This window comes from Saccopteryx bilineata, chromosome 5 (assembly GCF_036850765.1).
Source record: "Saccopteryx bilineata isolate mSacBil1 chromosome 5, mSacBil1_pri_phased_curated, whole genome shotgun sequence".
Taxonomy (NCBI): Eukaryota; Metazoa; Chordata; class Mammalia; order Chiroptera; family Emballonuridae; genus Saccopteryx; species Saccopteryx bilineata.
Window position 1 is genome coordinate 266224934 of NC_089494.1, and position 27904 is coordinate 266252837.

The window sequence follows — 27904 nt, forward strand, 5'->3', positions numbered from 1 at the left end:
ATTCTTCACTGGTTGCATGTTGTATGCCCCAGGACAAGCCCAGGGTTTCAAACTGGTGACCTCAGCACTCCGGGTCGATGCTCTATCCACTGTGCCACCACAGGCCAGGCAAATTAATACTTCTTGTAATAAAAACGAGTTATCTAAAGTTGAGCACTTTCTTTGGTTTCACTTTAACTTTTTTTTCTGTTAAATTCAGAAAAATTACATGAAATACTTTGGATTAAAAATAGCAGCATAGGGTTGGCTCAGTAGTAGAGCGTCGGCCTGGCGTGCAGGAGTCCCGGGTTCGATTCCCGGCCAGGGCACACAGGAGAAGCGCCCATCTGCTTCTCCACCCCTCCCCCCTCCTTCCTCTCTGTCTCTCTCTTCCCCTCCCGCAGCCGAGGCTCCATTGGAGCAAGGATGGCCCGAGCGCTGAGGATGGCTCCATGGCCTCTGCCTCAGGCGCTAGAGTGACTCAGGTCACAACAGAGCAACGCCCCAGATGGGCAGAGCATGGCCTCCTGGTGGGCGTGCCGGATGGAACCCGGTTGGGTGCATGCGGGAGTCTGTCTGACTGCCTCCCCGTTTCTGGCTTCAGAAAAATACAAAAAAAATAAAATTAAATAAAAAAAGATAGCAGCATATTGTAGAGCATCATGTGTGCTCAGAATGATGTGTCCAACAGTGTTACTGATTGTTGCTTCTGGTGATAATATTTAAGAATATTTTTTTAAATGTGGGTTTTCTCTATTGTTTGGGTATTTACAATTAAAGAATTGCATATAATATAAAATCATTATTCATTATTTATTTATTTGAGAGAGAGACAGGAAGGGAGAGAGGTGAGAAGCATCAACTTGTAGCTGCTTCATGTTAGTTGTTCATTGATTGCTTCTCATATATGCTTTGATGTAGGGTAGATGGTCGAAGCTCAAGTCGAGACAGTGACCCCCTGCTCAAGCTGGTGACCTTTGGGCTCAAGATCAAAGGTCAAAGATTTGTGTCAAAGATCCCGTGCTCAAGCCAGTGACCTTGGGGTTTCAAACTGGGACCTCAGCGTTCTGGGTTGATGCTCCATCCACTGCACCACCACTGGTCAGGTGAGTCACTATTTTTTTTAAAAAGAGGAGGCAGATCTTGGGGAGGTGAGGAATTGGGGGAAGAGGTGAGAGTGAAGAGAAACAAGAGGGTTATAAGGTAAGAGAACAGCACAGAAAGTCTTGGAGGCACTAACACCTGAGCTTGGTTTCCTCATTCTTTTCAGATCACATTAATTTTCCAAATGAGAGTTTTAAAGGCAAAGGCAACAGTGGGTCAAACTGTTGTGTCCACGGTAACGGGAGAGCAGGTTCCTGTGGGAGGCCCTGGGGAGGCAGGAACGAGGACTGATGTCCGGGTGACGTGGACGCATGTGAACTCTGCCCAGACCCCAGGTTGTCTCCAGGAAAGCCCGTCTGCCGTGGAGTGCCATTTTCACTTGAAAGAATGACAGCCATTGTTGGGTTGTTTTGCTGTGTGTATGTGTCATGCGAGCAAAAACACTCAGCATATGTGTCAACCATAAAATGTGAGTTTTCACACTATGTTCAAGAGTTCTGGAAAACTTGCATCTGCCACTGTGGTTCCAATAGTTCAAGTTTTCTGATGAGACTGTTGGCCATATAACTAGTGACTTTTGGCTTTGAATAACAAACTGTGTCAGCATTTGGGATCGTTATTTTCCAGAGGATAATGTGATGGGAGCACCCCTGGGGAGGGGCCCCTCAGGGCACCAGATGAGCCCCATGGAGTGCAGGGGGGTGTGCAGTCCATGCACCTGAGGTGGTCTTGGGTTACATAGAGCAACTACGTTTTCCTTTTCAAAATAACTTTATTTTAAAATAGCTTAAATCTCACAAGAACTTGCAAAAACAGTACAGAGTTCCTTGTCCCATGTCCCCAGCCTCCCTGGTGGCATTTAGAGCCACAAGACCAGGTGCCCGAGGCTGGTGCAGCTCTGACCCAGGAGCAGACTGCTGTAGAGTACCGCCCGTTTCACATATACTCTGCTTTTTGTTCCCACTAACCTGTAAGAAACTATAATGGCTGAATTCAGGGCAGTATCAAAAAAGAACATTCACAATGATCAGAAAAAGGAGTTAAAATACTCCTCCCTTATCCAACAACAGGTCTGTATCTACTTCATCTAAACACAAATATCTAACAGATTGAATACAATCCAACCATCTTCAGTTAAGCCCGACATTAAGGAGATTTGCAAAAATACAAACTAATGCCACTCTTCTTGCTAAATATTTTTGTTTTGAAAAATAGTTATTTTTCTTAAAAATATGTTATATGAACAAACATTCAACAGGTTTACACCTATAATTTTAAATGTACAATTTTTAAAAAATGTCTTAGTTTTCACTTTAAATGCCATTAGTGTGAAGAGATGTATCCCCCTGCTTGGGACCCCTGGTTTCTGGGCTTGTAAAGGGGTCTGAGCTCTGCAGCACGAACCCCTCCCACAGGCTGCAGGGCTCTCTGAGGGTCATGCACACGACAGCCCCTGCAACATTTTTCTGTACCAATTTAAACATACAAATTTGGGTTATATCATAAGTTACCCACAGGATATGAAAAGTTCATAAGTTTATGTAGTGATTGTCAACGGGGAATATGGTTCATATTCAAACCAAGTACAGTAAGCCACTTATTACTAAATCTAAATTCAAGTATAGTAGTCTAAGAAATCGAAGGTATTCATCAACATTGTAGAATTTATATATTTTTTATAATAATCTTATATTGAAACGTATTGTTATTAATCAAATCCACGAAGGGAGCAGCAGCCTTGATTCTTCCAGTGTCGTGAGGGCTTGTCTAAGACTTCACTCCAGTCCGGTCCATGGCGGTGAAAAACACACAGACGGTGGCTGTGACGAGCAGACGCATCCCCTCATAGAGGAGTTTCGGGGAAAACACACTCCATATAAATAAATGATAACGCAGGGATGTCACCAGAATGATGTAAGCAGAGACCGGAAGAGAGCAGAAGAGAGCGTAGCAGAAGCAAGCGTGCCGCAGGGCTGAGCCACTGTCAAGGAGAAGGGCACAGAGTCAGCACACGTCGCTTCCGAACCATGGGAGGCACAGACACACGTTACTGAGATTCTATTTTGAAAACAACCAGGTAATTCTTGCTCTGGGATCTGGCCCGTCTGGTGGGGTGGACCCTGCATTTCCAATGGGCCTGAAGGGCCTGAGGAGATGACAGCAGAGCAGGCACCTCCCATGTGCCCAGTGATGCGAAGTGTTTGTGACAAATGCACCCCCATATTCTGCACAATTATCTATTTAAAAACTTCACTACTACACTGTCATATACATTATAAAGTGTAAACAAGGAAAAGGAAGTCACACAAGACTATGAACAACTCTATGCCAACAAATTGAACAACCTGGAAGAAATGGATAAATTCCTAGCAACATACAATCTTCCAAGACTGAATCAAGAAGAAAAAAAATCTGAACAGGCTGATAGCTACTAATGAAGTCGAAGCCATAATCAAAACACTCCCCAAAAACACAAGTCCTGGACCGAAGGCTTCACGGATAAATGTTACCCAACGCTTAAAGAAGAGTGAGCAGGCCCTGGCCAGTTGGCTCAGCGGTAGAGCGTCGGCCTAGCGTGCGGAGGACCCAGGTTCGATTCCCGGCCAGGGCACACAGGAGAAGCGCCCATCTGCTTCTCCACCCCTCCGCCACGCTTTCCTCTCTGTCTCTCTCTTCCCCTCCCGCAGCCAAGGCTCCATTGGAGCAAAGATGACCTGGGCGCTGGGATGGCTCTGTGGCCTCTGCCTCAGGCGCTAGAATGGCTCTGGTCGCAAGATGGCGACGCCCAGAATGGGCAGAGCGTCGCCCCATGGTGGACGTGCCGGGTGGATCCCGGTCGGGCGCATGCGGGAGCCTGTCTGACTGTCTCTCCCTGTTTCCAGCTTCAGAAAAATGAAAAAAAAAAAAAAAAAAAAAAAAAAAAAAAAATCAGAGTGAGCACCTGTCCTTCTCAAACTGTTCCAAAAAATTGAGGAAGAAAGGCTCCCAAGTTCACTTTTTTTCTTAAGTGAGAAGGAGGCAGAGTGACAGATTCCCGTGTGCGCCCCAACCATGATCCATCTGGCAAGCCCCCTACCAGATGATGCTCTGCCCATCTGGGGCGTTTCTCCGTTGCTCAGCAACTGAGCTATTTTAGCACCTGAAGCGAGGCCATGGAGCCATCCTCAGCACCTGGGGCCAATTTGTTCCAATTGGGCCATGGCTGCAAGAGTGGGGGAGAGAGAGAGAGAGAAGGGAGAGGGGGAGAGGTAGAAAAGCAGATGGTCTCTTCTCCTGTGTACCCTGACCAGGAAATTAACCTGGGACGTTGTTACACCGGGCCAATGTTCTACTACTGAGCCAACCTGCCAGGGCCCCAAGTTCATTTCATGGGGCATGTATTATCCTATTTGAAAACCAGACAAAGTCCTTAGTATAAAAGAAAATCATAGGCTAATATCCTGATGGACATAGATGCAGAAAGCCTAAACAAAATATTAGAGAACCAAATCCAGCAATGCATTTAAAAGATCATTCACCATGATCAAGGCTCAAACAGCGAGCCCACGGCCATAGTCGACAAAGGAGTCAGGAACACATAGTGGGGTAAAGACAGTCTCCTCACAGATGGTGCTGGGAAACTGGACAGATGTGTGCACACTTGCAGTAGACCACTTTCTTACCCCTCATATAACAATCAACTCAGAAGGAAGAGACTTCATGCGACATCCTTGGCAGTGGCGTGCTCTGCTCCCCTCTCCTCTGGCGCACACGCAGCCCGGCCCCGTGTGCTGCCCTGTACGGCCACGATTCCTGCTGCCCGCAGCCCCTGCTCTGCAATGCCGCCCTGACCTAGTGCTCTGGCTCAGCGAGTACATGGCTCCCTTGCTGTGTCCCAACCAGACCACAAGCTCCTGCAGCAAGTCCCTGTGTACCAGGTCCCACTGGGAATTCCACCCATCAGGGCGCTTACCCTCCTGCAGCCACAGCACCAGCTACACAGGGAAACTTGGGAGAAGCTTCATGGATGGACAGGCCTTTTCCCTGACTGCCCCTCACCTGGGGAGTGCATGTCTGTGCTGAGCCCGGAGAGTGCACCCCTGCACCCTCCCCTACCACTGTGAGTCAGCATCAAAGGGTGATCTGCATTTTCAGGGAAAGAATGACAGCCCTGCACCAGAGTCTGCGGAGAGACAAAGGAGTTTACCTGCTGGTTTCTGAGCTCAGGAAGTTCACCAAGTGGCTGGCCCACAGCACAGGCCCCGCGTACGTTGCAAATGCCGTCAGGAACATGGCTGGGATCTGCATGTAGGTGTTCAGGCCCACGAAGCCCGCCGAGATGTCCACTGTGGCGATGTTGTTGGAGTTGCCCTGGAACACAGGGAGACAGTGCTGACATGGTGACTCTTACAATACAGCCACCGGGGACTGTGGAAAGCTAGTCATGGTCATGGTGAGGTGGACACACAGGAGCCTTGGCCTCCCATCCACCCTTCCGCCCTGACTGACCCTGGACACACTGTCCCTCCATGAGAAGCCTCCCTCAGACAGGGGCAAGTACAAGGTCTGACCTTTGATAAACCATAGACAGAAACTTGCTGATGAACTGTGGCAAATTCTGAATTTCCTCAGGGTGACTTAACAGAGATGCACTGACTCCCCCCTGCCCCCTACCTCCTCAACCTCCATCTGGGACGCTGTCCCAGGGCTGCATGTGACCCTGGGAGGTAAGTGGCTGAGGGGCATTCGCTGGAGGCAGAGGGCAGGCGGGCCACCTGCACAGTTCAGCCGCTCAGTGTCTGGCCGGTAACCACCAGCTGGGCCTGGTGAGGAACTGCTGCCACCAGCTCGTCCTGCACAGGATGGCAGAGCTCCTAAGAGTCAGTCCCCCTCCACTTCCAGTCTCTATCGATGCTGGAGATCTCTCCTCAGAAATGCAGGGTGTTTACAGATTGGACACACAAGTGTCTTCTTCCCATCCCAGTGAGTGACCCCCAAAGAGCCACTTAGCCCACGGCCCAGCACACGGTTCCACTGGGTGTTTACAGCTTTGCAAACTCAGCTGCCATCTCCACTGTGTCCTCCTCGGGCTGCGTGTCATTCCCAGCAGTCACATGGTCACAGTGGTGGACCTCCCAACACCCTGTCCTTGCCGTCTGACCTCGGGCACATCCCTCACCAGTAACCACTGGCTTCCCCTTCAGTCCATTTTGCCTGTGGCCACCTGGGCTCCCCGATTACATGATGCTGACGCTTCTTACCAGCCCTCTCCGGAGACTGAGACCCCAGAGCTGCTAGGGCGAAGGGAAGTGTGACGAGAGTGGAAGAGTGGGTCTGACGCCTGCCAGGTTGCTGGAGGTCCCATGGTCAACTTAATACTGTCTGTGCAGCTAAGGCATGGACCAGCTGTTGGGGGTTCCTTGCATTCACTCATTTTGTCTTTAACAGTCCTGACATACTGCTATGCAACCCTCAGTGTGGAGGCGGGAAACCGAGGCAGAGAGACCCAGGGTCCTGTGGAGGGCCAGCAGGCCTCAGCAGAGTGCTGTGCTCCTGACTCCATGCTGTTGAGGACGCAGCTGCAAGTGAAGGGCAGGAAGGAGGGGGAGAAAGTCTCTAGTCTTCCCCCAGGAAATAAAACCTGACAGAGGGGTGGACTGTGGGGATGAGGAAGGCTCTGGGGGCCTGCTCCTCTCCTGTCCCCACATGGCTGCTCGTCTCTGACATGCCGTGGGGCTGGTGGTGCAAGGACCAGCTCTGTGCGGACCCTGATCGCTGATGGACCCCAGCACATACGTGGTGTGAGCTGCAGGGATACCTGAGGCCACTGGACATGAGACCGTGCTGCCCCACAGCAGCACCTTCCTGAGGAACGAGGCAACACGCCGCTGAGGGACAGACAGAAGGTGAGGCTCGTCCTCGCTCTGGGGCATCTCTAAGGCCTCAGTGCAGCTCTCCGCTCAGGAGCCAGCAGGTCTGCCGTGTCACCAGTCCTCATGCACAAGGACACATCGCAGACAGGGATGGGCTGTGTGGGCCAGCACATGTCCCTGGGGCAGGAGGCCCTGTGCTCCTCACACAGGCTAACTGTCCAGCAGGTGCCCAGGAGCCTGGGAAGAGAGATGGTCACAGTGCTCCCCACCAAGCCACTCGTGCTCGAGTGTGAGGGATAGTCATTCACAGACTGCTGGTGGGAGGCAACCACCAGCCACAGGCCTGAGCTGGACTTCCAGATAAAGAGAAAACTGACGGTCAACACCAGCCATTTGGAAACTTCCATCATGCTCAGAAAAACTGAAAAGTCCTTCTGTGGCAACATTTAAGTGACACTGAGTGGCTCAACACTAAAGAACCCCAAGGCAGGTGCACCAATTCAAAAGACACAGAAGTGGACCAGGCTGGAAGGAGCCTGTGAGTCTGCCCAGCGCCTCAGTGCTGTGCTCACAGCTTGTTCCAGCTGGTGTATGGGATTCCTGGGCAGATTCTGCACTTCTCCACATCCTCAAACCTTGTGAACCTCTGAATTTCTTCTGAAGGGGCCTGACCAGGCAGTGGCGCAGTGGATAGAGCATTGGACTGGGAGGCAGAGGACCCAGGTTTGATACCCCGAGATTGCCAGCTTGAGCAAAGGGCTCACCAGCTTGAGCACGGGGTAGCTGGCTTGAGCATGGGATCATAGACACGACCCCATGGTTGCTGGCTTGAGCCTCAAGGTCACTGCTTTGAAGCCAAAGGTCACTAGCTTGAATCCAAGGTTGCTGGCTTGAGCAAGGGGTCACTCACTCTGCTGTAACCCTCCCCCACCCCCCCACCCCCATCAAGGCACATATGAGGAAGCAATCAGTGAACTAAAGTGCAGCAATGAAGAATTGATGCTTCTCATCTCTCTTCTTTCCTATCTGTCTGTCTTTCTCTCTGACTCTCTCTCTCTCTGTCACACACACACACACACACACACACACACACACACACACAATGTTGTTCTGAATGGCAAGAAAAAGCTGTGGCCTTTGAAATATGGATGCTGGAACCTTGGAGACATGGCTGAGGTCAGGCTGAGTGGGGCCAAGCAACCAAATTCTTCACGCCCTGGTCACAGCATGTCCTCAATCACTGCACCTCCTGCGAGTCCTGCTGGGTTCTGACTCCAGGCAGCTGTGGCCCCTCTCAGGTCTGTGCCGACTGCCAGGCTGAGAAGCAACATGGGCCCTGAGGGTTCACCAGGCACTGCCACCTGTTGTTTCTCACGCTAGGTAATCGCATCTCACAGCAACCTCAGGTCACAACTGAGAAAACTAAGACAGACAGACGACAGACAGCTCAGAAGGGCTGGCCACCACTGCCGAGGCACAGCCTCATGCAGGAAACCGCCACATGCCCAGCTGGAGAAGCACGAAGTCTCGCTGGGCAGCTGCGGCTAGAGTGTGGGAGGCAGAGCAGAAGCAGGCTTGAGGACCAGGGTGGCACAGAGGGACTAAAGGCTGAGGCAGGTCCTTGTCAGGCCCCTTGCCCAGAATGTCACCACCCGCCCCTTCTGGGCTGCAGGGAACAGACAGAAGAGCCATCGGGGCACCAGGAAACCAGGAGAGGAGGACACAGGATGGGGAGAGACCCAGGCAGACCAAAGGACATACAGAGCTAGACAAGCTTCCAGGTCTGGACAGAGGAGGAGGAAGAGAAGGAGGAGGAGGAAGAGGAGGAGGAGGGAAGAGCCGTTGCCATGGAGAGAAATACAGATCCTCCCTGTGAAGACGGAAAATCACCACGGGACTGTGAGCAGCTTGTGCGGGAGCGTGCAGGTGGGAAGGAACCTTGTGGGAACCTCTGGCAGTGACCAGGTCTAGGGCGGGGCTCAGAGCAGCAATGCAAGCAGGCTGGGATGTAACTGCGTCCCTCTGAGGATGGGTGCTGGCCTCTATGTCCACCTGTCCAGGTGCCCTTCCAAGTATGTGGGTGCACATGAGGTCTATCCTGGAGGCGGCTTGGACTTGTCAACACTGGAGAGGACACGTGATGCCCACTGGGTCCCAGGGGATTCATAACCCGGTGGGGACATGACAGCCGGGGAGAGGACACGAAGCAGTCATCATTTGTCAGAAAAGACAACGGACACACAAAGCGTCCCCAGTGCCGGGTAAACACACACCCAGCACGGCCACTGGTGTCAGCAGCCACGGCCTCCACCGAGCATGTCTGTCTGAAATAACTAAGTATATCACATCTTATAAAAGAAACCGGAAATTGAAGCATCAGTCACCGTTTCATACTGACAGTTCTTTCATCAAACAAACATGATAACTTCCCAACTTACGGTAAAATTTTCTCAAAACAATAACAATAACAAAAAGCACTGAAAGATAAATGACCTAAAACATTAGTTATTTCGACGATAATAACGAAAACCTACCTGAAAATAGAAGAATGCTTGACCAAACCAATAGTGCATGACAGTGACCTCGGCGGCATCGTGCCTCAGGGGCCTCCAGATGAACTTGGTCAGCACCGTCTGGATCAGGAGGCTGCACACTAGGACGGGGAGGTTGTGCGCCCGAAACAGCAGTGCAGCCAGCAGCACCAAGCCACTGTACACATCCCACAGACCCCCAGTCTTGCCTGTGAAGTCTGCAGCGAGGACTTGAGATTTAAGCAAGTCTTTGGTGCCCGTGAACAGAATGCCAAGGACAAACACATAAACAAAACGAGCTTCAATAATACCCCTAGAAAAAAAGCAAAACTCATTCGATTTGTTAGCACCCCCTTGAAAAATTCAAATACACATTTTCCCGTGAAGACCATGTGTCCACTCAGCTGACTCATAAGCCTCAGCACCGCCCACCTGGGGTGTCCAGTGGAAATAGGGCGTCTGCCTCTGCACATCAGCCTCAGGACCCCTCTCTGTGCGCTCTCCCCCTTGAGGGAGCTTCCTCATCTTGCCCAAGGACCACCCGGGTGCAAGACACAGTTCATTTGAAAAACCGTTGCAGTAGGATGAGCTCCAGCTCTGCCAGGAACTTCCCAAATTCACAAATGTGAACTCCATGTTCACAACCCAGCAGATCTAAGGAAGTACTTGCAAGTGCTGTGCACACACACACTGTGGTGCAAACTGCAGGGTCTGCAGACAGACAGGGCCGGAGTCTGGGCTCAGCCCCTTCCTGGCCCTGCTGCTGTGGGCAGCTTAAGTCAGACCCCGGGTGCTCCTGTTGGTGGCTGGCACCTCACAAAACTGCCCTGGGAATTTAACAAGCGAATGTATGTCATGTGTTTGGTACACACCTGACTATTATGAGCTAAGTAATTAATTCAGCACTTCATTTACAGCTGTCTGTAAAGGACACAACTGATGACACTGAGCCAAAGAACTTCATCTTATTAAACACATACATTCCTAAAACATCATAAATAAGTTTTATAAATCAAAACTTTTAAGTACACTAGAAAAGCTCATCATTTAAAGTAATGGTAAGTAAAACAATTTTTAATGAAATAACCATCATAATAATGTATGTTTTGAAAAACTGAATTTTCATAGCTCAGATTTTCTTTGAAATGTTTATAATTTTTAAAAATTGTGGTTTTAGTAAGATAAGCTTAATTCAAACAGTGGCGCACAATCCTCCGCGTGCCAGGATGAAGGCACGCCCCAGGGCGGCACTGGCCCAGAGCAGAGGCCAGGCCACAGCCCAGAGTGAGCTGAGTGAGCGAGTAGGGACCACAGGGGTACAGACCACAGAGAAGCCGTACAGACCTGGGGAGTCAGAAGCTGACAGAAACAGAGCGCTGGGCTCAGAGTCAGGGACGCCAGGGCAAGCTGGCTGGAGACCAGGAGAAAGAGCAGCGCCTGGCCTGGCCTCACACTCCTGCCGAAACGTTTTAGTACATAAAGCAGGAGGGAAACCTGAAAACAAATCCTGGGGTCAGTGCACGTACTTTGAAATGTCTTTGGTGTCCCGTTGCCATGGGAACAGCACGTGGCCCACGGCCGCCCGGTAGCAGTAGACCCCCAGCAGGCCCAGTGCCATGGCCACTTTGGAGGCCAGGGAGCACCTGTGCTGAACCAGTGTGAAGACCATGACGAGGGCCAGGGCGGCCAGGACAGAGAGCTCAGCTTTATGGTCAGACCTGCAATGAAGAGAAAGTGCCACGTCACTCAAAGCACAGCTAGCACCCTTATGTATCTACTGGTTGGCTTTCTAAGAATTGTACTAAAAAGTGCTGGTTTTCCTGAAAAGCTAAGAAGAAAATCGTTGGTGATTTAAATCCCCGTAGTTTCTCCACCTTGCTGGGTACAAAAGCCATACCTTCTTGTCTCACCTGGAGTTCCCTAATTGCTAGGAGGAAGAAGCATTTCCCTTTCACTCACTAGAACGTCCTCCTTTAAGAATGTGTCTGTGACAGTCCTGAGCCCTGTTCCTCCCAGAGACCAGACCACGACCTCTGTCTGCTACACTCTCCGGAAACACGGCTCCATCTCGCTGTAGCTAGATCTTCTCTGACAGACAGCTACAGTGCCTAACGTCACCACGTCTCGATCTTCTCTGCCTGGCTTCCGCCTGCTGCACTTCCCACAGCTGGTGAAGATGCATCTGCACAACCAGAGCAGAGCTGCCCGACTCCTGACCACACGCCTCACCCGCCCCTCCCTATCGTCCATCAGGGAGGAGGTGGCGCGCGCGCGTGTGTGTGTGTGTGTGTGTGTGTGTGCGCGCGCGTGTGTGTGTGTGTGTGTGTGTGACCACCTCCTTGCCGCAACTGTCACTGAAAACTCACAGGTTTTCAAACATTATCAATGGCATTGATTCGGCAATAAAAAACCAAACACAAACACATTAGGCTGGCACCATGTAAATTCACCTACATCAGTTCACGGTTAGGGTCTATTTTTACATTTCTTTCGATTTCAAGTACCATTTTATCCTGAACATGAAAAACAGGCTTAAACTTTGAAAAAGGAGACTGTGGACGCCACAGCCCGTGTTCTCACCTGCTGAGCCAGTGTCCCAGGTCAGGACGGTGGGCCCACTGCACCCCCGTCTGGTTCAGGGACCGCAGCAGCCGGCAGCAGCCGAGGATCAGCCACGGGCTTGCCAGCACCATCCACTTCTCCCGGCCCCATGGCCCGTCCAGGGAAGAGGGGCTCTTCTTCACCCGGCTGGGCTCCGGCCCGTCCCAGCCGGAGATCTTGTCCTGCAAGGGCGGTGCCGCACCGGCAAACCCTCCCTCCACGTGTAAGCAAGGCTGAGGCTCATCGTCTTCCCCCAGGAAGCAGCTTCTGTAGATGTCGTGACACAGTGCGAGACACAGGGTGTTGACAAGGAAGTACCAGGTCTGGTGCTCCTCCTCAATGAAGCTGCTTGCGCCCAGACTCAAGACATGGCCCACAGTCCCGAACAAGATGAGAAGATCTAACTCTGACCATTTGGAGTTGGAATGCACCGGATTCTGTGAAAAGGTAGAGGTACTTTGTAAAGGAACAACCGGAAAATTACACATCTCGATGCAGGTACTTAAAGTTGTTGGTCACAGAATGTAGCCCAGTGTAATGTTCGCTCGTAGCTCCTCATGTCCCTGCTCTCCCAATCTTGCTGGGATGACCTGTCCTCCTCAGCACACCCGGGGACACAGGCCACCCTCACCCTGGACTTCCCATCCTAAGCTGAGTGACAAGATGGTGGATAGTTAGACCAGAGACAGCCCAGCAGCACCAGGGCTCAGAGAGCTCGCACCAGCCTGGACCCAGAGCTCCACGCACTGGCCCCGCCCTCTGGAGCCGGGTCGTCAGGTGGTCACAGGCCGTTCCTGCTACTGAGACTGAAGAACCCCAAGGATATTTCTCACCAAATGAGACCTTGACTTCCCCATGAGTTTTCCAGAAACTTAGAAAGTTTCTACTACAATGGTCAATTCTATTGAATGACAAAGTTGGCATCATAGTGACATCCCTTAAACACACTAACTTAGAGCACTTACAGTGAAACATGAGCCCTGGGAGCAGACCTGAGCCCCCACCCCCACACGTTACCTTCACCTTTCTCTCTCCCGAGCTCCTAGGGCCCCTTCTTTGGCCTCTGTAACTTGTTTCATAAAGCCTATTTCTTCTACCTCTCTTTCTAAATAAACTTTCTCTTATATTTTGAAGAAAAAATCATATTAAGTTAAAGGTGAGCCCTGGCTGACTGGGGATAAGCACTCGGTGCTCAGTGCACGTGTGCCAGTGAGGCGACAACAGACACCGTGGCTGTGTGACCAACCCACACACGTCCCAGCAGCCGCTCCTGTCCGTCTGCACCTGCAGCTCTCTGCCCAGCCCCCGTGACAGAGCCAGGGACTCCATGTTTCCAACCGATAGGTGAGGCCCGTGATCTGAGGGCGCAGAGCCGAGAGTCTGAAGTGGGTGCTCGGGGCTCGGGACGGGCCGTCCTCACTGGCTCCCTCCTCGCCCAGCCGGTGCTGTGCCGGCCACACCCCAGGGCTCTAACCCACGCCAGGTGAATGCGAGAGCAGCTGAAATAAACTGTGGCCCGCCCAGGGAGGCAGCGTTGTCTGCAGGGACCATCTTACCTTCCTCGGCCTCCCATCCCCAAACGTCCTGGACAGAGCCGATAGGACCGCACAGAGCAGCGCGGAGACGAGCACCATCACCGCCCCCGCCATCGGCCACGGGAGGCTGCACAGGTAGCAGGAGCTCCCGGCTGAGGTGCACACGATGACGTGGACGGCCCACAGGAGCAGGAACGTCAAGTAGAAGAGCAGGGAAAACACGGGTGATGACAGGGGGACCTCCAGCTCCGCCGCAGTGCCCAGCGCCTGGGGGACGCTCAGCAGGAGCAGTGTGAGGACCTGGGGCAGGAAGGCAGTGTCCACTCAGCCTGACAGAGGAGTGTACAAGGTCACACCGAACAAACAAAACGCCTATGTTGCCATGTTTAGAAACCCTGGTGCTCTATACACTTTAACCCACATACATGTTATCAAGTCAGCTCTATGTCTGAGCCGTGACTCCACCCACAGGAGCACCGTACCTCCAGAACCACGACCGTCCCCACCATCATCGAGTAGACATCATAGTGGGCCACTTGTCTGCTCAGGGACAGGCTCAGGGTCCTCAGGGCGTCCAAGTACTGCCTGCGAACCTTGCTGCCCAGGTTGAGAAGGACTTCTGAGTTATTCTCCTCCAAGTACCGTCTGATCCAATTCCCATGCAGCCTTTCTGACATTTTAAACTGTTCAAATCCAGGCTCTAACAAGAAGAGGAACAGGTCACACAGACCTAGCACAGACATACACACACATGTGCCATGCTCTGGTGTCAGTTACCACAGCCTGTCAACCTGACCCCAGAGCAGGTGAGCTATCGTGCGTGTGCTGTGACGCGGCCTCAGCATCCTCTGACACCCATGTATGGCCTGCTCTGGCCCAGCACCCGGACAGAAGCCTCTGCCCACCCCACCGCCCCTCCCCCCTCCTCCCCCTGCTCCTCTGTCTTTTCTTCAATGCGCAGTGGAAAATCCACCCAGGAATACATCATATCAATAGGCCCTCAACTTTACAAAAATGTTCCCCCTCTCACATACTGTGTGGGCAGGCAGGGTCCTGATGCGTCTCCAGTGCAGCCTCCTGCCTCACATCAGCGCTCACACCTTCCACCAGCTTCTATTGCCACAAGTCCTCTTTGGAAAGGGATGGCAGTCTCCTGCCAGTACGGTGAGCCACATTCCAACACACAGTACCGCAGGGCCCACTCCCGACACAAAACCAGGGCTCCGGGACGAAGCCCAGCCCCAGCGGCTGCTGGCTCCCTGGTTGGGATGACAGGGGCCTGCTGCCCAAGGTCAGAGGCTGCCTCCTCCTCTCAGAGCTAGACCAGACTCACTGTGGCTAGACTGAAAAGCAAGAGCTTCCTTTCTGAGGCTCCCTGGTCCTCGACATGTTCTTCCACCTTCCCTCACAGCCACTCCCAGCCAGCGGTGTGCCTGCCCCAGCTTCCTGGCCACAGCCGCAACAGAACCCTCGTTGTCTGGCACTGCCTGGCATCCTCCTGTACCAGCCCTGAGCATGGGCCCCCAGCCCACTCTGCCTGTGCCAGCCGACCTGGACCAGACACACGTGCTGGCACGACTCTCAGCCACACTCCCCATGCCCACTCCAGGGGAGGGCGACTCAGACACCACTCACAGGAGGTGGGCTGCATCAGGCTGGCACCCTCACCTCCACTCTGCTGCCCACATGGGGCTCTTCTGTCCCCTCCCCCCAGAGTCACAGACAGGGGACCACCGTGTGTGTATGCAGACAGACACTCACTGAGCACTGACTACCTGCGACGTGCACACACACACAGTTTCCGCCTGCTCAGGCTGGTGACCCAGTGGCTCTCAGAGTGGGAAGGGTGCCGTGGAGGAAAAATGGCGGGAATAACAAGACTTCTGGGGATAGAAGCAAAGTTGACAGGAGGCAGGGCTGGGGGTGAGGGCAAGGAAGGTCGGACGTGTACGCTGGAACGTGAAGGAGGCTGAAGGGTCAGTGGGTGAAGGGTGGGGGAGGACGTCAGCTCAAAGGGAAGAGCACAGGCCCAGGCCCAGGCACAGGCCCCGAGGCGAGAATGGCCTGTTGCACACGAGCCAAACGGAGTCGGGGAGTGATGGGCGAGGGGTGTGACGGGGGCCGCACACACATGGAGGGCCGTGAGTTGTCCCCACTGCAGCCATGGACTCTGGCTGCTCTCAGGCAGCACGCTCACTCATGGTGCAGACAGAAGGGCCCCAGGGGAGCAAGGTCCAGCAATGTCTTCTGACCCAGGGACTGGCCAGGCCCGCCTCACAGGCTCCCCGCCACCCCCAATGCAGCTCCCAGCCTTCCCACCCGCTACTCCTGAAGCAAGCAAACAGCTCCACTGTTCTTTTGGGGGATTTTGGTGAATTTTTTATTGGTTGTGAGTGTAGGAACAAGGACACACACACATCACCAGTAATAACAAGTCTGCAAAAGCTACCAAGCTCCTAAGTTATTATTAATAATATATATTTTATTTAACTAAAACAGTGTCGTTTCTACAGGCAACCAATGTAAGAATTATTTATTGTCCTACCTAAAATCTTATACTTAAGGCCCACTAAGTTATTTTTGAAAGATCAAAAATAAAGTAGCGTTGTCTCTGGTCTGGGCTGAAGAGTGCCCTGTGGCCGGGCCTCACCTTTGACAAAACTGCTCACTAGGACCCTGTCACAGACCAAAAAGTGGTGCTTCCTGCACCTGTGGCCACTAGGACACCTGGCCCACCACATGCCCATGGGCAGGGCTTGTCCAGGCGAATCCAGGTCAGTTCACATATTAGCACAAACTCACGGCCATTCTTCTACCTGCTAGACCTCCTATTTCAAATAGGAAAACCCATCGAGTCACATTAAACACTGGCTCCACCCAGGAGTCCCTCATACAGGTTCCCAGAGAGCTCCAGTTGTAGCATCAAACATCACCCTGTGCCTGGGCAGGTCAGATAAACCGTGTAAAACTGTGGCGCTGAGGAGGCGCTCTTTCCTGTTCTGTATCCTCCCTACCAGCCCAGAAACGTCCCATGCATTCTCCCAGATAAAAAATAAATGCCCTCACCCACCCCAGAGACCCACACAGCCTTCCCCGAGATGCTCTGTCTGCGGTCTCTTGCTCCTCCCTCCAAGCACCCAGGCAGGCTTTGGGCCCCCTGCCCCAGCCAGCCACCAGTGACCACCCACATGGTGCCTCCACCTTGTACTTCACCAGGAGCAGCATTCACACCGCTGCTCATTCCCTCCTCCTCTGGCTACTTGGCTTCCTCAGCACCAATCCTGGACACAGGAGGGCCCACCTGGCGAGCCTGCTCCCCCCACCTCAGCATCACCATTCCCCTCACTCCCATTGAAACCCCGCCTCTTCCTCACCTCACTAGGGCCCCGGAAGATCCTGCCTGCAAGACTATCAGCGTATGGACAATGCCACCACACGGCCACTGGCCACTGCGTGGGCTCACACCCTCCCCTCCCCTCAAAGCACCACAGCAGCCCCCGAAGTCCCCTGCAGCACGAGGCACAGCTCTCTCCACATGGCCCAGAGAGCCTTTGAAAATGCAGGTCAGAGACCTTGGCTCATCTCAGAAGGAAAGCGAAAGCCCCCACTAGCTCAGTGTCCCAAAGGCCTTCACATCCCTCTGAGCTCACAAGTGCCCTCTTCAGAGTGCACTCTGCTCCTGCCACTCTGGCCTCTGGTCATTCTTTCAAAGTGCAGGCACATGTCCACCACAGGACCCTGTGTCTGCCACAGTGCTCCCTCCCAGCTGAAGACCAGCCTCTGAAGCCCTCACCCACCTGCACTCCCACCCCTTCCAGTCACCAGCCACGAAGCCACTTGTCAACAACTGACACTGATGCCTACTTCTTTTTTTCTCCCCCTGCAAAGGTAAGCTCCATGAGGGCAGAGCCATGTACTGCCATCTCCACAGCTTTAATAGTTCTTAGTCAAATGGGAACTTAGTGAAAAAGCACTCAACGTTCATTGAATGAAAAAATTTATGAAAGAACCTGACTTAGAGCATTGCATCTGTGGGTGCTGCTAATGGTGGTGGTCTGGGTTCTAACGAAACGGGAACATAATTTGCACGGCCACATAGTCAAAGACAGATGATGTCACAGCTGCAAACATCAGGACAACACCAGGCACAGCAGATAAACACACACAGTCTAACAACAGCAGCAGCTAGTAACTGACTCACCTCTTTTGTAGGATGGTACGTTCTCCTGCAGCAATTTGCTGAGCTGCACAGTATTCAAATGCAAAAACCTCAGCTGCTCTCGTATCGCTCTTCCCTCCACAACCGGGAATAAAAGGCAGCCCACGCTGTGTTTTGGAATCGGCAGACCCAGCCCTATTGCTAGTGTTGGAGCCAGATCAGTCTGTTGAACATGCTTTGGGTGCCTGACATCACCTAGGGAAAAAACAGTGTAAGTGACAGGCTCTAGGATATGCAGGATGGTAGTCGTTCTTGAGTTTGACTTTCTACAACTAGCGTCAGTCAAATCACCCATCTCCCCACTCTATTCCCAGTGGATTCCCATGGAAAGCTCTGCATTGGTCTGTGTCAGAAAGGTGACTGACACCCACTCTTTGCAGGCTCGCTGCCTACCCCACAGCAGCATGTGGTACTTGGGAGACACCAGCACACACTTAGCACTGATGGAGTCCTGTAGCATGGGGTGGGAACAGCGGGTGCGGGTGGCCCTGCTTGTGGTCACCCGAGGGACAGTAAGTGTATAGAAAACAGAAACACAGTTTGAACATGTTACACTTTCCTCCATTCTCACCGGGCTTCCTTTCAAAGGCAGAGCTGACTAAGAGCAGAGCAGTGTTCACCTCCTCCACAGAGGAGGCCCCGTGCCCTCCACTCTCAGACATGCCGTGATCGCCACAAAGAACCAGCAAACTGGGTAAAAGAGCTTCTCTCTCCTATAAAGCAAAGGAAAAACCTTTCAGCTGTATTCACACTGATAACACATAATCTTGTTAAGAAATCAACGTCAGACTTTAGCTTTATGAACAGTTGCTCTTTCTAAGTTAGTTGTGTTTTCTTTTTACATATGAGCTTAACGTCAGGTCAAAGGGTTAAGGTCAAGTAATGTCATACATAAAACAAACAGAATCACATGGAGGTCACACAGTGTTGGAGGCTCAGACTCAGGACCTCTCGGGGCAGAGGAGTTGGGTTTGAACCTCTGCCATTTCAAGCTGTGAGAGTGTGGGCACGTTACCCTGCATGCCTCAGTGTCCGCATCTGCCAAACGCAGCCACCTCCTGCCCCCGTGGCTCCAGCCAATGGTCTCTGCTGCCCTGGACCTGCCTGGTGGGCTCTGCCTTGACCTTGCTCTTGACCCGGGGATGGTATACCCACCCCTCCATCCCTTCCAGCCTCTGCTCATATGCTGCTGAAAATCTCAGCCTCTCAGGTGTTCTCTCCTCCTGCCTGGGGTTTCCAGGGGTGCCAGTCACCTTCCCCTTCAGGAACACTCATGTGCTCAGTTCCTTTGCTTCCTCTTTGCCCTCCCAGCTACAGCCTATGGTCCACAGACACCCAGACAGGCACAGGGACACAGAAGCATTCAGGCAACCTGAGTTGGATGAATGGGAGATGGGGAGAGAGGGAGAGCCACTGGGAGACGGATGAGTGCAGGTGAGCATCTCAAAATGACACATGTTGTCTGTGGGGCTGCCTGAATGATGATGGGCACAACATTCGTTCACAGGAGGTCACCCGAGTCCACGGCCCAGCTCTAAGACTGGGGAACGTGGGCACGAGGACGTCCTAATCCACAGTGCAGCAGAGTACAGCCCACCTCTGAGAGCAGTGCAGTGTGGATCCTCATCAGGACGCCGTCCATCTCGCTGAGCTTGCGCCCGATCAGGGGGCTGCTGGGCCCAGAGACATGGCCGATGTGGTCCAGCCCCAGGTAGTGGAGGATTAACACATCCCAATCCCCTCTTTTCAACACTTTGTCCAAGTGCCTTGTAACATTATCATCCACCTGGAAAGGGAGAAATGCACATGAAGAGGGCCCTTAATTTCCATGGACCTTCAAGGAAAATGATACGGTCATTATAAATTATAAGTGTTTATTTTAGGTAATGGAACTTGTAGGAGTTTGAAAGGAACAAGAGAAAAGAAAAAGTGCCATAAAAAATTAAATAAACAGTAGCAGTAGAGTAAGCTTTCACTAATACTGTTTTTATGTCTCTACGTTATAGACAGAATGCATTAAACAGATAATTTAAAGATCTTTTTTTAAAATTTAATTTAATTTATTTATTTTGTGACAGAGAAAGAGTCAGAGAGAGGGACAGACAGGAAGAGAGAGATGAGAAGCATCAATTCTTCGTTGCGGCATCTTAGTTGTTCATTGATTGCTTTCTCGTATGTGCCTTGACCAGGGGCTACAGCAGACCGAATGCCCCTGCTCGAGCCAGTGACCTTGGGCTCAAGCTGGTGAGCTTTGCTCAAACCAGATGAGCCAGCGCTCAAGCTGGCGACCTCAGGGTCTCGAACCTGGATCCTCCACATCCTAGTCCGACGCTCTATCCACTGCGCCACTGCCCAGTCAGGCCAAACAGATAATTTAAATGAGCAAAGCCTGATCAGAGAAAAAAATTCTGTGGGACTACTAGTGGGGCTTAACTGAGCAATTGACCAAGGGAATCGGGTGCTAAGCCATTATGCGGTAACTAAGGGTGAAAGGCAGTTAGCGAAAACAAAACAGTACCCAGAGTTCAAGTAACCAGCAGGGTGAAGCTGAGGGCACCTATGTGCCTCCTACAAGAAAGCTGCTCTGGGAGGAAAGATACACAGCACTCAGTGACCAGCCACCCAGCTGTCCCAAGCAGAGCCATCAGCCTGGGCAGCCCCGACCCCTCCTCTGGACCACCTCTCTCTTACTGAAAATGCTACGTACGACAAAGAGAGGTGTTTCTGAGTGACTTCACGCAGGACGGGGAAACCCAGCCACTGCTTGCTGGTCAGTGCTGATGTGTCTGCACAGGTCACTGCAGCAAAGGCCATCAGTGTAAGCAGGACTGACTGCAGGTGCTTCACCAGGCCCAGAAAGCAGACGGGTGTGGGTGTGCAAGACTACCCAACCCAATGCCAAGTTCAGACATGTGGGTTTCCACGGCACCCAGGCTCAGCCTTCCAACTAGGGCTCTAGTCACACTCTTTCCTTGTTGGAGACTGCACCCCCAACAGGGGCTGGTGCTCCACAGGACCAGGCCCCCAGCTTACCCTCTGCCCTCATGCCTCCCCACTCTGGACGCTGCCCCACTTGCAGAAGAACCAACAGCCTCAGGGGTCCCAGGCAGCCCATGGAGTCCTTGAACTCTGCCTCGGACAGATGCTGCCATTTGCTCAGTCCTCTTAGAAAGTCCTCACCCACCTCTAAAACAGCTTAAGTCGGCCTGACCAGGCAGTGGCGCAGTGGATAGAGCATTGGACCTGGGACGCAGAGGACTCAGGTTCGAGATTCCGAGGTCGCCAGCTTGGGTGCAGGCTCATCTGGTTTGAGCAAAAGCTCACCAGCTTGGACCCAAGGTCGCTGGCTTGAGCAAGGGGTCACTCAGTCTGCTGAAGGCCCACGGTCAAGGCACATATGAGAAAGCAATCAATGAACAACTATGGTGTCGCAATGAAATACTGATGATTGATGCTTCTCATCTCTCTCCGTTCCTGTCTGTCTGTCCCTGTCTATCCCTCTCTCTGATTCTCTCTCTGTCCCTGTGGAAAAAAAAAAAAAAAAAAAAGAAAAAAAAGAAAAAGAAAAAAGAAAGAAAACAGCTTAAGTGGCTCCTTGCTGGGAAGCCCTTCAGGACCCTTTATACTCGTCAGGGGTGCTCATTGTTCTAGGCTATGGGCTCCAGAGTCCTGTGCTCATGCTGGCATTAGGGTTTACGTCCCGGGGTTGTAACTGACTGTAAGCATGAATCATGTTTACAATGTCTCGATGCCTCTCCCACTACAGTAACAAAAGCCAATGCCAACAACACTGCTTCTCTACCTAGTGTGATATATATTTCTTATTTTAAAAACTGACCTCTGTATAATCTGACACAAAAAATGAGGTTGTTCCATCATATTCCACAAAATGCTTTGGGAATAATTTCATCCATGTTTCATCTCCATAAAAGATGATTCTCTTCCCAGCTGCTTTTGCCTGCGTGATCACGTTGTCTTCCAGCAGTGCGGGGGAATTGAGGTTCCTGACGACATCGATAAAGCCAGGGAGGCTCCCTGTCATCAACGCCTGCAGGAGGGAACACTCACAGATTAGACTGAGGGACCCAAAGCATCGCAGGGGAAAGGATGCTGAGGGCCGCCATACAGGTGAAAGGTGCAAGCATCAACTAGGGCGCCTCTAGTACTAGAGGTTGGGTCAATGTAAGGACAGAGGGGGATGCTACACACAGATGCTGTGCCAAACCAGAGTGTTCAAAAGTGAACATGACCACATGTTAGACAAGGACAGGATAAGGGAGGAGGCTGTGGAGTAGGCAGGCAAGTGCAGTAACCAGAGGAGAAGCTGTGGGACCCAAGAATCAAAAAGTGGCAAAGTGTGGTCTGTGCTGAGAACACACACCTGTACATTCAGACCCACTGCCAGGTTTTCACCTGAGCTTCGAATCTGCCAACTCCACTTACTGATTTAAAAACCACAGATTTGTAGCATCTCACACACCCCGGGAGGAAAGCAGTTTCTAAGCATGAACTCTCAGGAATTCTCAGAGTAAAGTGGCCCAGGGATGGCCGTGGGACACCCCCCAACACACACATACCATGTGGCACCACACTAACTGGGGCGTAAGATGTGGCTATGACATTCCTCACATGTCTTTGCTATAGGAGTAAGTCAACAGCTCCCTCATTTTAGCATAGAGTCTACAATAAAAAGGCCACAATAATGGGTCAAGGTCTCTGTGATGTGGATTTCCCAACAACCCCCAAAATTAGTGTCGAGGGACCTATGCAATTAAAATAAACAGGAGTCTGGATCATGTGAAAAGTGTGATAATTTTGCCAAGACTTTAACAGCAAATACAAATGTGAAATAACTGGACTTCTGGAATGCAAGTGAGAAGCTCAACAAATCTTCTCCCCTGGGAGAGATGATAAAACTGTCAAAAACAAACATTTCAGGACTTTGAAAACTCACCAAAGGTAGACACCAATTGAGCTCTTATTTAAGACAAACTATAACTCTCAGGAAGCACTGTGAATACCTGTGGTGTTTTCATTGGACTGCTCCCTTCCCCAGCCCCAGCTGTGTGCTACAGTAGCCAAGGAATGGGCAGCGGAGTGGGGTGGGGAGGTGAACCCACGATTTAGAGCTAGTTCCACGGAACAGCACGATACCAGGGGCGTGAAATCAACGGGAAGGCCATAACCTAGTTCCACGGAACAGCACTATACCAGGGGCGTGAAACCAACGGGAAGGCCACAACCTAGTTCCATGGAACAGCACTATACCAGGGACGTGAAATCAACGGGAAGGCCACAACCTGAGGCTCCATGCAGGTTGTGGTAAGAGACCAGCCCAAAATTTAGAAGGGGATCTGGGGAACGAGACAGGTCTAGTCGACCTCTATAAGCTCCACATACGTGTGGACTCTGGAAGGCTGCCTGTGCTTAGGAGACCAGAGGGGGCCTCGTTACCAGTTCCTTCTGGCTGAACAAGAGGCCCTGCTCAAAGAGTAAGTGAGAGTCAGGGCAGACATATAAAATTACCTGACCAGTGAGCATACAGCCCATCTCATACATGACCCCACAGAGTGGAAACCTCATCACTAAGGTGTTTATGTACAACCTTTGACCAATTGCTAGTTTTTGCTGACCCAGGGTGACCTTTAGAAAGACTAGCCTAAAAATAAAAATGGGAATTAGAAAAATGACGTAGTTGCTGCAGTCAGGGAGACACTCTAGAACTTGTTGAGATAAGTCACTACACATATAAACAAAGTAACGGCGACAATAGCCACCACTCATGGGTGGGCATCAGAATCTCCAGTGGAGGCAGGCATCATGGACATACATATGTGTTATACTTCATCCAAGTACACACATACAAACGTACATACTGGATTACACTAAATTTATATCTCAATAAAATTATTTCTTGAAATGTGAGTCTTTCTCTAACTCCCAAATCTACTCCCTAAAGATCACCAAGCACTTTTGGTGAGTAAGCTTTCTTCTCTATGTGTAACTTCACAAATACACCAAGATACACTTTCCACCAAGATGTTAACAACCTCGTAAATAATTCCACAACCTGCTTTTGTTTTCCAATTAATAAGACCATGGACATCCTTCCCCAGAAAACCAAAAAGGATATGCATATTAATTTATTTAACCAAGACCATTTAATGGATATTTAAAGGGCTTCAGTAGAAGTGGCACTTGAGCTGAGATGAGAAGGCTGAAGTGCTGTCTAGGTGAGATGAGGCAGGGTCTTCCGGGGAAAACACCATAAACTGCAAAGGCTCTGAGGCACAGAAGGCAGCACACCGAGCTGAAGGCAGTGGGAACCGAGCTAAGTGTGATCTTAGAAGAGGGAAAGTTGCTCAGAGGAGGGTGGGGAGGTAAATGGGCAGGAGTACAGCCATAAGGCCTGGGTCAGTAGACACACTGTAAGCCACGGGAGGACATTAAGTCAAGCAGCACAACATGAAGACTGCACTGGACTGGGCGAGGGCGGGGGCTCAGTACAGTTATATTCATAGTGTTAAGACACCTGTTTACCTCATCAATTTTTAATTTTTTACAATGTGATAGACGAAATTTGGGCTTATAGATGGTTTTGCCTTGCCTTGCTATGATTACTAGTAAAGTTAAGAATCTTTTCACATGTTTATTAACCATTTTAATTTTTTTCCTTGTGAATTTCTTCATGTCCTTTGTTCAGTTGTTACTGGACTGTTGTGCCTAATTGGATCCTCTTTATATTTAATGGGCTTAACATTTTGTTTTTTATGCCAACTGTAAACAACTTTTTCAGTTTATCGCTTGTCTGATGACTTTGTTTATAATGTCTTCTGTTTTCCTGTAGTCATATCTGTACATCATCCTTCTGGGACTTTTACAAAGTACCCCCTTCTCACTCACACTAGGTTGGGTTCCTTGTGACATTTTAAGGTGGGTAGGGACAAAGTAGCATCCCCTTCACCCAAGGGAGCAGACAGGCAGCAACTGAGTTGCGGCTTAGGGTCCTAGGAAATGCAAGTAAAAGCTCAAATCTGAAATCTCCTTGGAGGCTCCCCACGGTTGCCATGGCCTTGGGAACAGTAGTTTCTTGCCTTCTGAGAGTAAGAAGGGCGCTGCAGGGAGTCCTGGAACAGGGTTTGTCTCGGGCACCCTATTCTGTAGTGATGCTGTGTGATGCAGCATGACCATCAGAGATTTCGGAACCAGGAAAAGTCTTATGTTCCAGTTCCCTATTCCAGTTGTGTGATTTTGGCACTTCAAGTCTGTTTCCACATCTGGAAAATGATCCCTATTTGTTCAATAAATAGATCTTGAGCCACTCAATAAAACTTTAGTCTTTTTTTGCCCATGCACTTCAAAGCTATGCTCACTGAGCTGAACACCTGAAAGCGGTTGACACAGTAGAAAAAGTGACAACTGTGAGGCCAGATCATGCGGGATTGGTGTCTGCGTACGCCTCAATGACGGAAAGTCCGAGTCTTCTTCCTCACCTATGAAATGAAGAGATTGAACAAGATAACCCTAAAGGGTTTCCAGAATTACAAGTGACTTAATGACAATGAAATAAAAGGACAGATTAGCAAGGAGGATGATATCTCTGAGACTAAAGCATGAGCTCTGGCTACTTGAAAGGGCACAAATCATTGGTCTCAGTTCTATCTTATCTGTCAGAGATCTTCAGCATTCTACTGTCCCAGCCAGGTGGACAGCACTGAATTTTAACCAAAAGTGGACAAGTAAAAGACAACAGAGAGCCTCTCTAAACGTCTTAAAAAGCCAAAGCATGAGCTATAAAACGCTAAGTCAAAGTCTTTACCTTGATTCGAGGCATAGTAACTGTAGGAGGCTTTGCTTCAGCCACAAAACTGTGAGAGGTTCCTTTCTCCATGAGATAAGTTGTGTAGGGCATGAATTTCACACCCTTGGACCCGAATACAAAATCATCTCTCAAGGCATCTACCAGCATAATAACAACTTTACCGAAGAGAGGTGGTGGAAGCTTGGTCCAATTGGAACCGCCTCCTAAAAGTGTTTGAAAGAAAAAATGAAATTGCATTCAATCTCCTATAATCTAGTTTCTGACTACTTCTCAAGCATATAGCTTGTCATATCTCTATGTGCCAACCCAAAGGGAAAGGCCCACAGTGTGGGAAGGGGATGATGCTGAGTAAGCTCAGGGAACCCCAGTATTAAGTAATGAATTACCCTTAGCATGGTGAGGAGTACTGGAACCAGGAAAAGCCTTATGTTCCAGTTCCCTATTCCAGTTGTGAAGGGGAGTCCCTTCGTGAGGGTCCTGGAATTGAAAATTTATAAAGTTTCTCCTAAAAACACAGAGCTTCACTGAGTGGAAGGACGAGCATTTACAAAGTGTGTTTACACGGTCAGTGGCTCGTGTTGTGTGAACTTGGACTAAAACGGGAGTGCCTCTACCTGGTATATGCATTGCTGGGTAGGTGAGAACCAGGAAGGTGTCCATGCCGGGCGGTATTCAATACTGGTCAAAAGGGGACCTTGGAGTAATGAAAGAATGAAACGAAAGAAAGAAAAAGGAAGGAAGGAAGGAAGGAATGAAACGAAAAAAAGCGAAAGAAAGAAAAAAGAAGAGAGGGAGGGAGGAAAGGGAAGGAAGGAAGGAAGCAAGCAAGCAAGCAAGCGAGGAGTCCGCAGGAATCTTTACCTGTTGTGACTCATCGAGCAGAAAAAGTGCCAGGAACAGGGAGCGGCTCAAAGCCCGCTGGAGCGGGGTGCGCGCCTCCCAGCATCAGAGCTGGAGAGAGGCGGGAGCCCGGCTGTGGAGAGCAAACGTTCAGTGGGACTGAGAGCGGCGGATGCCACAAAGTTGCAGGATAGATACAGAAAAGGACGAGGGGTCCTCGGAGAGAGCGGGATGGAAGAGACCATCAGGGAGCCCGGGGGGGGGGGTGCTCAGAAGGAGATCGCTTCGGCAAAACCGGCCCAGGGAGCGGGATGGCAGGAAAGGGTCCGTACCTGCCGAGGGTTCAGGCGCTGGGGGCTTTGCCTCGTGCTCGGTGCCGGAGGAGGAACGAACGGGGGCGGGAAAGAATCCCCGAAGGAAGAGCGCGACCCCCAGCACCTCGATCACTACGCAGCCTGCGGCGAAGGTCCCGGAGCCCAGCCGCATCGTGCACACCCGTCGGGCGCCGGGCCGGCTCCCGAACCCCAGCAGCGTCTCGCCCAGCCGCAGCGGCTTCCGGCTGCAGGCAGCAGCCTCTGAGCGAGTGCGAACTGGCGGATCTGACAGGTGCCAGTCCCCGCCGCTGTCATCGCAGCCCGCGTACCGGAAATACACACGAAGGGAACGGGCGCTTCCGGGCGCCGAGCGGCCCTGATTTTAGGCTCTCAAAGCGTACTTCCGGCGTGCTTGCCCAATCCCCACACTGGCCTCTCACATAGCACCGCCCACTCCGCCCACCTGCGAATCACGGTGCGCCTCTCCCACCGCGAGGGCCCGCCCCGCCGGTGTTTGAGTCGTTTCCGGGCGTGGGAACAAGTCGCTCGGTTAGGCTCCAGGGTGCGGGCGAGGTTCGTGTGAGGAATGAGAACCGAGGCTGACAGGTGCGGAGAAGCGCTCGCTCGTGGGCTCCCGGAGAGGGGCTGGGTGTGGACAGGGGTCCGACCGCCTGGCGACACCCGCCAGCGCAGAGACGTCTGGTTTCGCCGGGCCTCCGATGCCGCCAGACCCTGTTCAGGGGGCGCCTCACGACTGCGCCCACCGCGCTTCGCTTCGCTGTGTACGTGGTTGCACCCAGAAGGGCCTGCGTCCCCCTAACTTGAACACACAGCAAACTCGCAGCAGCTGCCTGACCCTCCCGCGTCCCGGTGTCGGGCGGTGCCAGTCTGCCGCCTCGGGGCAGCGCTGCAGGGCGGGTGGTCCTTCCCGAACCGGCACTTCCTAAAGCGGCCCTGAGGACGGCCGCGCGGTCCCCGCGTCACAGCCCAAGCCTCAGCCCAGCTCGCCTCTGTCAACCAGAGAGGTCCAAGCTGTAAGGGATTTTTACAAGTTTATTGTAGCCCAAACCGTCGATAGTGTCGGGACACGTTCTCAACGGATTGAGA

The 27904-nt window shown here is 51.6% G+C and overlaps 1 protein-coding gene across 2 annotated transcripts; it reads right to left on the reverse strand.

Annotated features, from left to right (window-relative positions):
* Positions 1-1835: 1835 nt before the first annotated feature.
* On the reverse strand, positions 1836-27137 carry PIGG (phosphatidylinositol glycan anchor biosynthesis class G (EMM blood group)). 2 transcript variants are annotated; one of them, XM_066279395.1, is made up of 13 exons: positions 26816-27137; positions 25641-25846; positions 21660-21869; positions 19419-19607; positions 18393-18534; positions 17804-18016; positions 14196-14302; positions 13624-13902; positions 12047-12504; positions 10993-11184; positions 9470-9779; positions 5270-5433; positions 1836-3064 (listed from the first exon to the last, which is right to left on the reverse strand). In XM_066279395.1, exons 1-13 carry the CDS (start codon positions 26967-26969, stop codon positions 2851-2853), a joined length of 2838 nt encoding a protein of 945 aa, XP_066135492.1. In that variant the 5' UTR covers positions 26970-27137; the 3' UTR covers positions 1836-2850. The 2 variants fall into 2 exon arrangements, with proteins under 2 accessions (XP_066135492.1, XP_066135491.1); XM_066279394.1 differs by having other exon boundaries at positions 14085-14302.
* Positions 27138-27904: the final 767 nt, after the last annotated feature.

Excerpts from the sequence above, each read along its gene's own strand:
- PIGG (XM_066279394.1), bottom strand. The coding sequence starts at position 26,969 with ATGCGGCTGGGCTCCGGGACCTTCGCCGCAGGCTGCGTAGTGATCGAG. Across the intron at positions 11,185-12,046 it reads CTGGGACACTGGCTCAGCAG|GTCTGACCATAAAGCTGAGC; the intron begins GTGAGAACACGG and ends TCTTCATTGCAG. Across the intron at positions 9,780-10,992 it reads GACACCAAAGACATTTCAAA|GGGTATTATTGAAGCTCGTT; the intron begins GTACGTGCACTG and ends CTTTTTTTCTAG.